The sequence below is a fragment of the Salmo salar genome, chromosome 13 (assembly GCF_965601325.2).
Source record: "Salmo salar chromosome 13, fSalSal1, whole genome shotgun sequence".
Taxonomy (NCBI): Eukaryota; Metazoa; Chordata; class Actinopteri; order Salmoniformes; family Salmonidae; genus Salmo; species Salmo salar.
Window position 1 is genome coordinate 93,758,722 of NC_138303.1, and position 14,511 is coordinate 93,773,232.

General features: G+C 44.9%; 1 protein-coding gene across 1 annotated transcript; it reads right to left on the reverse strand.

Annotated features, from left to right (window-relative positions):
- Window positions 1-3,995: 3,995 nt before the first annotated feature.
- On the reverse strand, window positions 3,996-14,146 carry LOC106568197 (scavenger receptor class F member 2-like). The gene is made up of 11 exons (XM_014138324.3): window positions 13,839-14,146; window positions 13,368-13,417; window positions 13,124-13,225; window positions 12,038-12,557; window positions 11,393-11,611; window positions 10,795-10,923; window positions 10,595-10,698; window positions 10,295-10,409; window positions 10,050-10,153; window positions 9,618-9,764; window positions 3,996-6,861 (listed from the first exon to the last, which is right to left on the reverse strand). Exons 1-11 carry the CDS (start codon window positions 13,943-13,945, stop codon window positions 5,777-5,779), a joined length of 2,682 nt encoding a protein of 893 aa, XP_013993799.2. The 5' UTR covers window positions 13,946-14,146; the 3' UTR covers window positions 3,996-5,776.
- Between the last annotated feature and the right edge of the window lie 365 nt (window positions 14,147-14,511).

Below are 14,511 nucleotides of genomic sequence, written 5' to 3' on the forward strand. Positions count from 1 at the left end.
CCCCGGTCTGTGGCGATCAGAGGTAGCGGGTAACTGTACCCCACCGTAATTTTATTGAGACCTCGATAATCAATGCACGGGCGCAGACCTCCATCCTTCTTCACAAAAAAAACTTGAGGAGACGGGTGAAAAGGAGGGCTGAATGTACCCCTGACGCAGGGATTCAGAGACATATGTCTCCATAGCCACCGTCTCCGCTTGGGATAGGGGATACACGTGACTCCTGGGAAGTGCAGCGTCTACCATGAGATTTATCGCACAATCCCCCTGTCGATGGGGTGGTAATTGAGTCGCCTTCTTTTTACAGCCAAATCGACATATTCGGGGGGAATGCGCACGGTGGAGACCTGGTCTGGACTTTCCACCGTAGTAGCACCAACGGAAACCCCTACACACCTACCTGAACACTCTCGCGACCACCCCGTGAGAGCCCTCTGTGGCCAAGAAAATGTGGGGTTATGACAAATTAACCAAGGTAGACCCAGCACCACGGGATACGCAGGAGTGTCCATAATTTAAAGACATATTGTTTTCTTGTGACCCCCCTGCATCACCATACTCAAAGGAGCTGTGGCCTTCCTGATTAACCCTGACCCTAATGGTCGACTATCTAAGGTGTGAACGGGGAAAGGCACATCCACGGGTACAATGGGGATCCCTAAACTATGAGCAAATGCTTGATCAATGAAATTCCCAGCCGCGCCTGAATCTACTAGCGCCTTATGCTGGGAACGCGGGAAAAAAATAATAATAATCAGGAAAAGTAACAGACAAACATAAGTGCAACAGAGGGCTCTGTATGAGAATGGTGCCTACTCACCTGGGGTGGCGCCAGAGCGCCCTGCCTGTTACCTCGATTCCCAGAGGAACCTACCCGGCACCGACCAGTGTGACCTCTGCGGCCACAGATGGTGCGCGAGCGGGAACCCCCTCCGGTCTCCCTGTGCACCCCCTCTCCCAGTTCCCTAGGTATAGGAGAGGGAGTGCGGGAGGATGGAACCACCAGACCTCGATCTGGACGTCCGCGAGCAGCCAGCAGGTTGTCCATCCGGATGGACAGATCCACCAGCTGGTCGAAGGTGAGGGTGGTGTCTCTGCAGGCCAGCTCCCGACGGACGTCCTCACGCAGACTACAACGGTAATGGTCGATCAGGGCCCTGTGATTCCATCCCGCACCGGCTGCCAGGGTCCTAAACTCCAGGGCAAAATCCTGGACGCTCCTCGTCAACTGCCTCAGATGGTAGAGGCGCTCACCCACCGCTCTGCCCTCGGGTGGATGGTCAAAGACTGCCTGAAAACGGCAGGTGAACTCCTCATAATGGTCCAACGCCGCATCATCTCCTCCACACACAGCGCTGGCCCACTCCAGGGCTTTCCCGGTGAGGCACGAGACGAGGGCGAAACTCTTCTCACGGTCAGATGGAACTGGGTGGACCGTGGCCAGGAAAAGGTCTAATTGTAGTAGGAAACCCCAGCAGGTGGCAGCACTTCCGTCGTACCCCTGAGGCATGGATAGACGGATGCCACCGAGTTCAGGTTGAGAAGGGGCGCTCAGGATAGACCCCGGTTGCGCTGGTGGAGGCGCTGGAAAATCTCTGTCTCTCCCAGCGGTCCATATTCTGGACAACGCGATCCATAGCGGCGCATAGATGGTGAAGCTTCTCCTCATTCTCCTGGATGCGCTCCTCCACCTCCATGTCCGGGGTACCCTCTCCTGCTGACTTCATATTTTGGCCTGAGATTCTGTCATTGTCGTGTGTGTAGGTGGCAAGGAAGTCAGGCACAGGAGAAACCAATTTGGTATAACTGGAGTAGTTTAATAAATAATAAACTAACATGAACTCCAAAAACCAATGTACATGAAATAACATGGGTAAAAAAAAAACTTAGCTCACCAATACAAAAAATACACAAAAATCAATAACTAGCAAAACAATCTCAGACAAGGAGATGAGGGAAAACAGAGGGTTAAATACACAACATGTAATGAATGGGATTGGAAACAGGTGTGTAGGAAAACAAGACAAAACCAATGGAACATGAAAAATGGATCAGTGATGGCTAGAAGACCGGTGACGTCGATCGCCGAGCACCACCCGAACAAGGAGGGGCATCGACTTCGGAAGAAGTTGTGACAACACTACTGTTCAAAAGTTTGGGGTCACTTAGAAATGTTCTTGTTTTCCATGAAAATATACATGAAATGAGTTGCAAAATGAATAGGAAATATAGTCAAGATGTTGACAAGGTTATAGATAATTTAAATAATAATGATTGTGTCCTTCAAACTTTGCTTTCGTCAAAGAATCCTCCATTTGCAGCAATTACAGCCTTGCAGACCTTTGGCATTCTAGTTGTCAATTTATTGAGGTAATCTGAAGAGATTTCACCCCATGCTTTCTGAAGCAGCTCCCACAAATTGGAGGCTGTGGGCTCGTCGCCACGTCGCGCCCCCGCCAGGGTTGGTCCGGTGACTGTGCTGGGCATTCCATTATAGACAGAATACCAGCTGACTGCTTCTTCCCTAAATAGTTATTGCATAGTTTGGAGCTGTGCTTTGGGTCATTGTCCTGTTGTAGGAGGAAATTGGCTACAATTAAGCGCCGTCCACAGGGTATGGCAAGGCATTGCAAAATGGAGTGATTGGCTTCCTTCTTCAAGATCCCTTTTACCCTGTACAAATCTCCCACTTTACCACTACCAAATCACCCCCAGACCATCACATTGCCTCCACCATGGTTGACAGATGGCGTCAAGCACTCTTCTAGCATCTTTTAATTTTTTCTGTGTCTTTTCGAATGTTCTTCTTTGTGATCCGAACACCTCAAACTTAGATTTGTCTGTCCATAACACTTTTTTTCCAATCTTCCTCTGTCCAGTGTCTGTGTTCTTTTGCCCATCTTAATCTTTTCTTTTTATTAGCTGGTTTGAGATATGGCTTTTTCTTTGCAACTCTGCCTAGAAGGCCAGCACCCGGAGTCGCCTCTTCACTGTTGACGTTAAGACTGGTGTTTTGCGGGTACTATTTAATGAAGCTGCCAGTTGAGGACTTGTGAGGCGTCTGTTTCTCAATCTAGACACTCTAATGTACTTGTCCTCTTTCTTGCTCAGTTCTGTACCGGGGCCTCCCACTCCTCTTTCTATTCTGGTTAGAGACAGTTTGCGCTGTTCTGTGAAGGGAGTAGTACACAGCGTTGTATGAGATCTTCAGTTTCTTGGCAATTTCTCGCATGGAATAGCCTTCATTTCTCAGAACAAGAATAGATTGACGAGTTTCAGAAGAAAGTTCTTTGTTTCTGGCCATTTTGAGCCTGTAATTGAACCCACAAATGCTGATGCTCCAGATACTCAACTACTATAAAGAAGGCCAGTTTTATTGCTTCTTTAATAAGCACACAGTTTTCAGCTGTGCTAACATAATTGCAAAAGGGTTTTCTAATGATCAATTAGCCTTTTAAAATAATAAACTTGGATTAGCTAACACAACGTGCCATTGGAACACAGGAGCGATGGTTGCTGATAATTAGCCTCTGCATGCCTATGTAGATATTCCATTAAAAAATCAGCCTTTTCCAGCTCCAATAGTCATTTAGAACATTAACAATGTCTACACTGTATTTCTGATCAATTTGATGTTATTTTAATGGACAATTCTTTTTGCTTTTATTTTAAAAAGAAGGACATTTCTAAGTGACCACAAACTTTTGAACGGTAGTGTATTTTGATTTGTTTAACACCTTTTTGGTGTGTTATTGTTGTGTGTTATTTCATAGTTTTGATGTCTTCACTATTATTCTACAATGTAGAAAATAGTAAAGATTAGAAAAACCCTTGAATGAGTAGGTGTGTACAAACTTTTGACTGGTACTGTATGTAGTGTGTGTGTGTGTGTGTGTGTGTGTGTGTGTGTGTGTGTAAAAATAGATATAATTTAATTGGATTATATCTACAGCTGTTTCTAAATGATAAAGTTTTTTCATAAATTTACCTCAAAATTGTTTTGATGGAATTACTTTTTATCAAGATTAGTAGCAGCCAGAGGAACTGTTTAAAAAGAATGGAATCAAGAGGGAATAAGCATGATTTCCAGGATCCTACAATCAGGATTTTTTGAAAACCTGGGAATTTGGGGAAAGTTACCAAATTTTTGAAACCCTAGTTACATCATAAAACTCTGATCCTGTCTGTTCATTCTGGGTCGTTGTATGGCTGTGTTTGTTTCCAATCATGAAATTTCATGATGTCTGCATTTTCCATTCCTGTTTCAGCAAACAGTAAATGAAAAGAACATGTTGTAGCTTACACAGAAGGTCCACAATGTCCCATTCATATCACAGTGAGTATAGACTAGACACTTATAAACAGGTAATCATGCCCATAGAAAAGTCCTGCCAATTGCTTGCGGTGTGATATACAGTCCTTTTGGAGCCATGGCCCATATCCAAAGAATATTCATTTATGCTAAATTTCAGAAAAATACAATTATCAATGAATGATCCTATACCGTCTTGGCATTCAAAATACATTAAGACAACAATTTCAACCATATTTAGGTAACAACTTATGTTTGTTACTGTGGTCTAGTTTTCCAATTAGGCCATTCTGACATTTAGGTGTTTTTTCACTCTAGGTTTTCTGCTTTGCTTAACTCCAGCGATGTAATGGCTACCAGATGTTAATGCTTTCATATGGTGTCTCTATGGTAGCCACTGTCTCCCAATAGTATTCTGGGACATGGTTGAGTTGGCAGTTGCTTCTCAATGCTTGGCATTACGTTATAGACCAAGCTCCAGGGAGATGTTTAAACAGGCAGTCAAAACATAATTCTAGTCCTCATCCCACCACTAGGCCCCATACCTTTTCCACAGTAAAACTTCTAGAATTAAATAATGATGCAATAGCGCCTATGCATGCAGCCATGTCTTCATGTCTTGAAAGCATCAATGTGTTCAATATGATCTACCTTTCACAATAAGGCAGCTGGTCATCTGCCAATCTTACTGTGTGACTTATGTTAAATAACTTATTTTCAGGACCTTGTTGCTCTTAAATGGGTCTTTGCTTTGTCTGAGAGTCCTGAGAGCAAATGAGAGATGTTCCTGTCTAAGCAGGTCACAGCATGGATTCAGGATGACCGGCACCAACAGTCTGTAATCAATTAAACACCATATGATCTTCTGTAGCCTTTACAGCTGCATCAAAGTCTACCATTCCCCCCAGAAACTGCACACACAACTGCAGCACATGTGTCAGACAGCCCCAGGGTCCTCAACACAGACCCCAAACTGTTCTACCATCAACACAACACACCTCTTGTTTGTCTGAGGCCCTGATGTGGCTTCACAGTTCTGGGCAGTGGGATCGGCTTTCCAACTTAAAACATTTAGGAGATACAAAATCCAGGTTTTTGGGGTGTTTGGCTTATTCAATATGAACAAATTAGAAAATGTTGGGTACAATAATGACGATTGATCAAGGTAAATAAGTATTCAGACCTCGTAGCACTCACTGTTATACAATACATTGATTTGAGAATAGCTATGGTGAAGGAAAATAAAAAGTTAAAATATAAAGAATACTGCACTATATCATAACATTTCTCAAGATGAAAAACACCCACAGAAGGGAAAATATTCCATCGACATTCGATTTGGTGCTAAACAAAATGAAACAAATGTGTCCCAAAATATATTTCAGACATCTCAACATGTGTGTTGTTTTCTCAGAATTTAAAATCATCAACACTGACCACACTTACTTGCAGCCTGAGGTGGCGTCACTGCAACCTTGGAGTAATAGTCTTTGTTTTTGCGTCTATATTTCCTTCCTTGTTTTTTTTTCGAGGAGGCTTTGTCATTGGGGCCTTCTTTACTGTGGAGTCTCCCTTCTCTGAACTGCTTTCAGAGTGGGTAGAGTCCTGTTTCTCTGGGATTTTGGCTTCTTTAGATGGCGTATCTGGCAGAGGCTTCTGTGAACTAGCGGATGTGGGAAGCAGAGCCTTTGCTCCAGGCTGGGTGCCCGTGGTCTTTTGGGGCGAGGTGGGCTTCTTTCTATGGGCCTGGAGGTGAGACAGGCTCTCCTCACAGCAGCCGGTCTCACTCCTGTTCAGGCTCTGAGTCTTCTCCTTCAGCTGAGCAGCTAAGAGAGAGGCTGCCTCCGAGTGTATGTTCAGTTGGTTAACTTCCCTGTTTAGGGATAAACTGGGGCTGTTCTCTGCGGACTCTCTGGGGATTTCAGGCTTCCGGTCAGCATGGAAGTTGCCCATTTTCCTGAGGACACTCTGCACTGCCCCGTTGATGTGCTCTATCTGCAACATACCTGATCTGTTTTTAGTTGGCTTCTTCTCCCCTTGGAAGCCAGCCCCATCTGTACATGCAGACTCTGCGGCATCGGGAGCTTGCTGCTTGCTGGCTTTCTTCCTGGAACTCATTTTCTCCTCAGCCACAGTCTTTTCCTGACTTATATTATTCTGTTTCGGCCCAGGAGATGCATGGACCCAGGATAGCTTTGGCTTTGTGGAGGGGTCTGGTGGTCGAGGTTTAACCCTCTCAGCAGCTATAGGCTTTCCATTATCTTTGACGGTGTTTGACCCTACACTGTTCTCCTTGCTGGACTGCTGGGGTGGCTGCGGAGCATGGGCCCGGAGGCGGATGCTGCTGGCTGACTCTGTGCCACTGCAGGAGCCCTCATTCTCTGAGGACCTGTGGAGTGGCAGCTCACTGGTGTTAACTGAGACCTGCATAGTCATGTCCATGTTCTCCGGCAATGTGTCTACCTCAGAGATATCATCATAATCAGCCAGTACTCTAGTCTCTGTTGTGTTGATTCTGTTCCCTTTATTTTTGTTCTGTTCTCCAGGTTCTAGAGAGGGAAGAGAGAGAGTTAAAACGACAATCATGTTATTTTCAAATAAATAAACGATAAGCAGAATCAGACTCCCCTTTCAAACCTGAGATGTTGAGGAAATAAATAGTAATGCTCTGGTAAGTGCTGTATTTCCTGTTGATGTTTTAATTGGATGACATGGTAGCAGATTAGTAAGTGTATTTGGGGTAGATCAGCTTTAATAGTGCTGATAGATTGTGGCTTCCATCAATGTAATTGTCTGTATCATTTCCAATCCCCCTTATATATATATTTTGAAATACATATACACACACATACATACATATATACACATATATACACACAGTACCAGTCAAATGTTTGGACACACCTACTCATTGAAGAGTTTTTCTTTATTTGAACTATTTTCTAATATTGTAGAATAATAGTGAAGACATCTCAACTATGAAATAACACATATGGAATCATGTATGAACCCCCAAAAAAGTGTTAAACAAATCAAAATATATTTTATATTTGAGATTCTTCAAAGTAGCCACACCTTGCCTTGATGACAGCTTTGTACACGCTTGGCATTCTCTCAACCAGCTTCATGAGGAATGCTTTTCCAAAGTCTTGAAGGAGTTCCCACATATGCTGAGCACTTGTTGGCTGCTTTTCCTTCACTCTGCGGACCAACTCATCCCAAACCATTGGGTTGAGGTCGGGTGATTGTGGAGGCCAGGTCATCTGATCCAGCACCGTCACTCTCCTTCTTGGTCAAATAGCACTTACACAGCCTGGAGGTGTGTTTTGAGTCACTGTCCTGTTGAAAAACAAATGATAGTCCCACTAAGTGCAAACCAGATGGGATGGTGTCCCACCGCCATGCTGGTGCCTTGAATTCTAAATAAATGTCAAACAGTGTCACCAGCAAAGCACCCCTACACCTCCTCCTCCATGCTTCACGGTGGGAACCCCACATGCAGAGATCATACGTTCACCTACTCTGTGTCTCACAAAGACACGGCGGATGGAACCAAAATGTATTTTGCTCATGTTTCTTGTCCCAAGCAAGTCTCTTCTTCTTATTGGTGTCCTTTAGCAGTGGTTTCTTCGCAGCAATTCAACCATGAATGTCACGCCCTGACCATAGAAAGCCCTCGGGTTCTCTATGGTCTAATAGGTCAGAGCGTGACTAGGGGGGTTTCTAGATAGTATATTTCTATGTTGGTGTATGTGTATGGTTCCCAATTGGAGGCAGCTGATAATCGTTGCCTCTAATTGGGGATTACACTTAGTGTGTTCCTTTTCCCACCTGCGATGTGGGATATTGTATGTGTGCGCCACGTATTTCACATCGTTATATCTTTGTTGTCTTCAGAGGTTTCACTATTATTAAAATGTGGAACTCTACTCACGCTGCGCCTTGGTCCAATTATTTATATGACGATCGTGACAGAATATCCCACCATTACAGGACCAAGCAACGTGCCCAGGAGGTGAAGGAGAGTTGGACATGGGAAGAGATACTGGGTGGATGCGAGACCCTTCCTTGGCGGGAGTCGCCGAGGAGTAAAGGAGGACAGCAACGACGCCGGGGTCCGCGGCCACAAATAGCCCAAGGGCAACCCCAAGTTTTTTTTTTTTGGGGGGGGGGGGGCACAAGGGGCGGTCGGCCGAGCCGAGGAGAGAGCCAGAGACCGTCTGGGAGTCGAAGTAGTTTGAGGAGGGATATCGGAGAGAGATGTTGGCTAGGAGTATGCTGCAGCGCAGGCGTTTTGAGGAGCGTGTCATCAGTCCGGTGCAAACTGTGCCGGCTCCACACACCACGTCTACAGTGTGCCTCCCCAGCCCGGTACGTCCTGTGCCGGCTCCCCGCTCTCGCCCTGAGAGCGTGTCATCAGTCCAGTGCAACCTGTGCCGGCTCCACGCACCAGACTTCCAGTGCGCCTTCCCAGCCCGGTAAGTCCTGTGCCGGCTCCCTGCACTCGTCCACCAGTGCGTGTGTACAGTCCGGAGTCTCCAGTGACGGTCTACAGCCCGGAACCTCCAGTGACGGTTCACAGTCCAGAGCTTCCAGTGACGGTCCACAGTCCGGAGCCTCCAGTGACGGTCCACTGCCCGGAGCCTCCAGTGAAGGTCCACGGCTCGGAGCTTCCTGTGCCAGTGCCATGGCCAGAGCCTTCCACTGTGCCGGTGTCCAGTCCCGCTCCATGGCCGGAGCCTTCCTCTGCGCCGGTGCTCAGTCCAGGCACGGCGTCCAGTCCCGCTCCATGGCCGGAGCCTTCCTCTGCGCCGGTGCTCAGTCCAGGCACGGCGTCCAGTCCCGCTCCATGGCCGGAGCCTTCCTCTGCGCCGGTGCTCAGTCCAGGCACGGCGTCCAGTCCCGCTCCATGGCCTGAGCCTTCCTCTGCGCCGGTGCCCAGTCCATGGCCGGATCCACGGTCTGAGCGGGTGCTACGTCCCGCACCAGAGCCGCCACCGATGCTAGTTGCCCACCCTTTTTTGGTTACTACATGATTCCTACATGATTCTATTTTGTAGTAAAAGTAGTAGTACTACTTGCACAAACTCATTTGCTAGTAGAAAATAGTAAAAATAAAGAAAAACCCTTAAATGAGTAGGTGTGTCCAAACTTTTGACTGGTACTGTATATATTATTATTTTCTCCTAACCCTACCACCACTCCCCTAATTGGAGTAAACTAATGGACAACAACAGAGGGGGTTTTAATGCAGCATGCAGTATCATCCAAGAGTGACAGGGAAGATTTAGTTTGTGACACTGACCGTCAGGGACAGCATAGACATGTCCATCCCCTGTGGTCTCTACGGAAGAGGAGGCTCGGGACGACCCGCAGGTGGTGGGTTGCTCTACAGCGGAGGGGGGCTCGATGAAACTACAGTTGAAAGTATTCTCAGGGTCATGGTGGGACACTGTGGAGAACAGAAACAGAGCTTCTAACCTTTAGAACCTACATTCACTAAAGATTTGAACTTATCTGTTGACAATGATAAGACACTGAGTTCACTGTCACAGCCATTCAGAGAGAAAGCAAAGCAAAATACCAAGGATAAAGGATGCTACTTTTAATATATTGGAATTTGGCTGGTTTATCATCAGTCGTGAGAACCCGGTGAAAACACACATTAACATGGATGTTAAACATTGAACAACAAGTATGACAGAAATGCAAATGAGTTTGTGCAAGTAGTACGTACCATCAACTTTGGGTAGCTTCTGCCGTCTCAGTGGGATGCAAGGAAGCTTAGAGCTGATTCGTGTAAACCCTCCACAGAGTCTTCTTTTGGATTTTTTCTCAGGGCTAAAAGCAAACACCAGACAAACAAAACAAGCAGTAAAGTCTGAGTTTAAATCCAACCAATCTGACAATATCTCATGATGTACTGTTCCCAATACAAACAACAATGAATCTGTGTTTTCATTTTCCATCCACTTGACTTACTCGTTCTGTTTGTTCTGTCTACAGATACAGCAGCAACACAACAAGGAGAGGAGCAGGAGGAGGAGACAGGTGACCAGCACCCCTGCTGCCATCACACCCATCCTCTGGTTAGGCTCTGTTCAAAGAGCAGAGGTCACTAATCTGTCACCATTGCCACAGAATAAACATATTTTCAAAAATAAATATTGTCCCTAAGTGTTTTTATGGCGGATACATACGTTACCAATAAGCTTTCTGGAAAAAGCATAGATGTATATTACTCATCACATAAGATACGTATGTTTTAGGAAAGGTTCTTACGTAGGTTACATGCTCCAGTCACTGTGTTGCAGTTGTTGTCATGGCAGGAACAGATCTGGGCACAGTTAACCCCATACTGACCCTCTGAACAGCTCACATTACAGCTGCATAGGGAAGAAAGGCAAACGACATGGCTGAAAACTTTGTTGGGCAATATGCTCTTTGCATTATTTTTGCATGTTGAAATGTTTTGCACTCACTAGGCACCAGAGAAGCCAGGGTCACAGAGACACTCTCCTGTAGCGAAGTGACACATCCCATTGAAGCAGCTGTTGCAGTTACTGACACAGTTCTCTCCATAGGTTCCATTCAGGCACTTGAGCTCACATCTGTAAAGACAAAAATGGTTGAAAAAACTCAGAGGTGATATAATTCCCTTCTCATAATTTCTCTACAATCATCTACATTTGATTATTCAAATCAAATCAAATGTTATTGGTCACATACACATGGTTAGTAGATGTTATTGCGAGTGTAGCGAAATGCTTGTGCTTCTAGTTCCGACAGTGCAGTAATATCTAACAACTAATCTAACAATTACACAACAACTACCTAATACACACAAATCTAAGTAAATGGATTGAATAACAATACATACATATAAATATATGGATGAGCAATGACAGAGTGGCACACTTGTAGGCAAAGTGCAATAGATGGTATAAAAATACAGTATATACATATGAGATGAGTAATGCAACGAATGTAAACATTATTAATGTGGCATTATTAAAGTGACTAGTGATCTATTTATTAAAGATGTTGAATGTGACAGGAAGCTCATAATCATATTCCTACCGATCACCCATCCAACCAGGGTTGCAGTGGGGACAATAGCCGTCGATGCGGTTGCAGAAGTGTCCATCTTTGCAGGGTGAGCACACGTCCTCGCAGTTTTCACCAAAGAACCCAGGAGCACACATCTGGTCACACCTGGTGCCATTCCAACCACGTTCACATGCAACGCAACGTCCCTCTGCCACCTTGCAGGGCTGTTGGCCTTTACAGTGACCACACCTGGAAGAACAGTAAGACCAAGTCCTCAGTAACATTATAACACAACATGAATAGCATGGACCAACTTAATTCGTAACAGTCATACTCATGCTAAACTAGTGTTTCCAAATGGTTGGTTCCCTTATAGCATCTGCCACAGGCTTTCAGCCAAGGCTAGTTCCTTTGTTGCTAGAAACTGGATTGCGGCTATAGGTATTGGTTTTGGTTGCCAACAGCTTTAGGTGGCCAAAAAACTGTAGGTGGGTCACAGCTCAAAACAGTTTGTCAATCACATTCAATTTGACAGCTTCACCACATGTCTACCACAATAGGCACAGTACAGCAGACTGAACGAGAAAAGAGAAAAGACATGTTTGTCGTATCCAGCTAATTAACCTCTGTGGTTCCAACTAAGTTATCTTTGTCCAACACAGCTGTGTCACAAACCTGTTTCTGCAATTCTGTCCGTAGAACCCAGCTGGACACGGCTCCCTGCAAAACTTCCCTCTAAATCCTGGCCTGCAGGTGCACGATCCATCCGCCTGGTTACAGCGTCCATGGATACACTGGCACATGCGCTCGCAATGAGTACCCCACAAACGCTGTCGACACTTGCAGCGCCCGGTGAGCTGGTCACACGGAGAACCGTTGCAGGCACACTGAGCAGCACAGTTCCTCTCATACCAGCCGGGGTTGCAGTGGCACTGGCCCGTTCCCACATCACACACAGAGTTGATGCTGCAGTGACAGTTGTTGGAGCACTGGGAGCCCCAGAAGCCTGCGTAGCACGTACAAGCGCCTGTCTCCTGGTTGCATTGGCCCTTCTGGCAATCGCAGGCTCTCTCACAGTTTGGCCCCCAGCGATTAGGGTTACAGGTGCAGGCCCCAGTGACATCCTCGCAACTCCCGTTGGGATGGCAGTCACACTTACCCCTACAGTCAGGTCCCCAGAACTGGGACGGACATTCTACAGGGAGGATGAAAGGCAAATATGTGTCAATAATGAGATCATTTGTGTACTAAGTTCTCTCTGGACGTAGGCTATGTAGTTCTGAGTAGTAGGCTACCTGGACTGGCTGTATGTGAAAATGACTAGTGTTAACACATTAACACTACCTTTCACAGGAATTGATGCTTTAAATAAATGTCAAAATTACATTTAAAAGGGGCAATCTGCAGTTGCTACATCCATTTTTGGACTTACAAATTAATGACATGTACCCATTGATTCTTGAAGAATATAACTTATTAATGCCTCAGGAGCTTAGTTCAGCTGTTGTACCCCATCAGAACCCAAAATATAAGCTTGTTTTACTTCAATGTTTGTAAACAGAGTAAATGTAAACAAACATTATATAGCCTCAAAACCAGGTTAAAATGTTACTTTTTGGATTGTCAGTCCATGTATCCATAGCTCTGTCTATGAATTGGAGTGTTCACATTTCTCCAGCCCCATCCCTAAGCTTTTTGTTATTGTTTCAACTACTGATTACCGCTTTAATGATAGCTGTGAGGTAGTAACAGGATACTTACTCGTGTCACAAGTGGCTCCAAAATAACCAGAACGACAGCGGCATTCGTTGGGTCGCACACAAACTTCATTCTCTTTGCAGGTGAAGTTACTCTCACAAATTGCTGAAAGAAAACCATTGGGCGAGTTAGTTCACATTAAATGGTTATGCTTTTAGAAATGAAAGAGGAAATGGTTGTGAAGTCTACTCCCAATGATCTGATTCAGGTTTGTTAATTCCTATAAAAGAGGCGTTCAACTACTCACGTATTAAGCACTCATCTCCTTGCTGTGCGAAGCCACTACAGCATTGGAGCCTGTCGGATATGGGAGGGAGAAACAAGTTATCTGTATTTGATTCATATAACCTAACGTCATTTAACTATTTCTATCCAAACTAATATTATGATCACATTGCAATCATGACAGATAGTCTAATAAATCTAAATATTAAACATGATCCTAATCACGTTGAGATGCAAATCGGACACAGCATTCAAAGTGCAGGGAATTACTGGCACAAAGAAAAAATGAGGCATTTGACCAAATAAGCAGTGATCTGAGGAAGGTTACAGTATCTGTGTGTAGAAAGGGCTTGAGTATTCAGAAAATCTCAAACTATATCTAAAAAAAATGTGAAGCATGTTTATCTACCGTCACTGACTTGAATCAGGCCGCTGTAATAGTTTTGTCCATCAATGTCAAGCCTAAAACTTATTTAACATAATAATCACTTACCCAGCTTCGCATACATTTCTACCTCTGGGATTTAGTTCTTGGCTGTAAATTCCCCAAAATATGAAATTTAGAAGCACAATTACAAAGACATTTCTCGTTGTTTCCATGTCGTGACGAACACCATCCCTCCAATGGCTTTCCCGTGGAAATATGTCTGACTTTCTTCCAAAAAGCACTGAAACGTTTTTTCTATGTTGTCCAAAAAGTTACCCATCCAGAGGGTGGCGGTATGCTCTAGTAAATGAAGTAGCCTACCGGTAGGCTGTTAGCCCAAAGTCTGTGCTTCAATGACAATTTGCAAATTCGGTATGAAGAAGTAATGGGAAAAAGTTGTAAACCTCTCTGGGACCTCCCCAATGCAACTACATCACCAACTCCCCACCCTCCAGTAAAACAGACTACCATATGAAAACCTGGGAAGTTACAGAGTAGATTCAGTACTTAGTCAATGGCTCTCTCTGTTGTTGAAAATAGGAAGTAGCACATTCTCACAGTACACATACACTATGTCTATGGTCGGATTCATGACAACTAGTTCCGCATTTCTTTCCGCCTTGTCGGCATATGTATTGACTTGGGTGAAATGTTATCTCAAACAAAAACCTTTATGACAGAATGGTTGCACAAATCTGGCTCCCAGGCAGTATTGAATTGTAGGATAAATAAACCCATT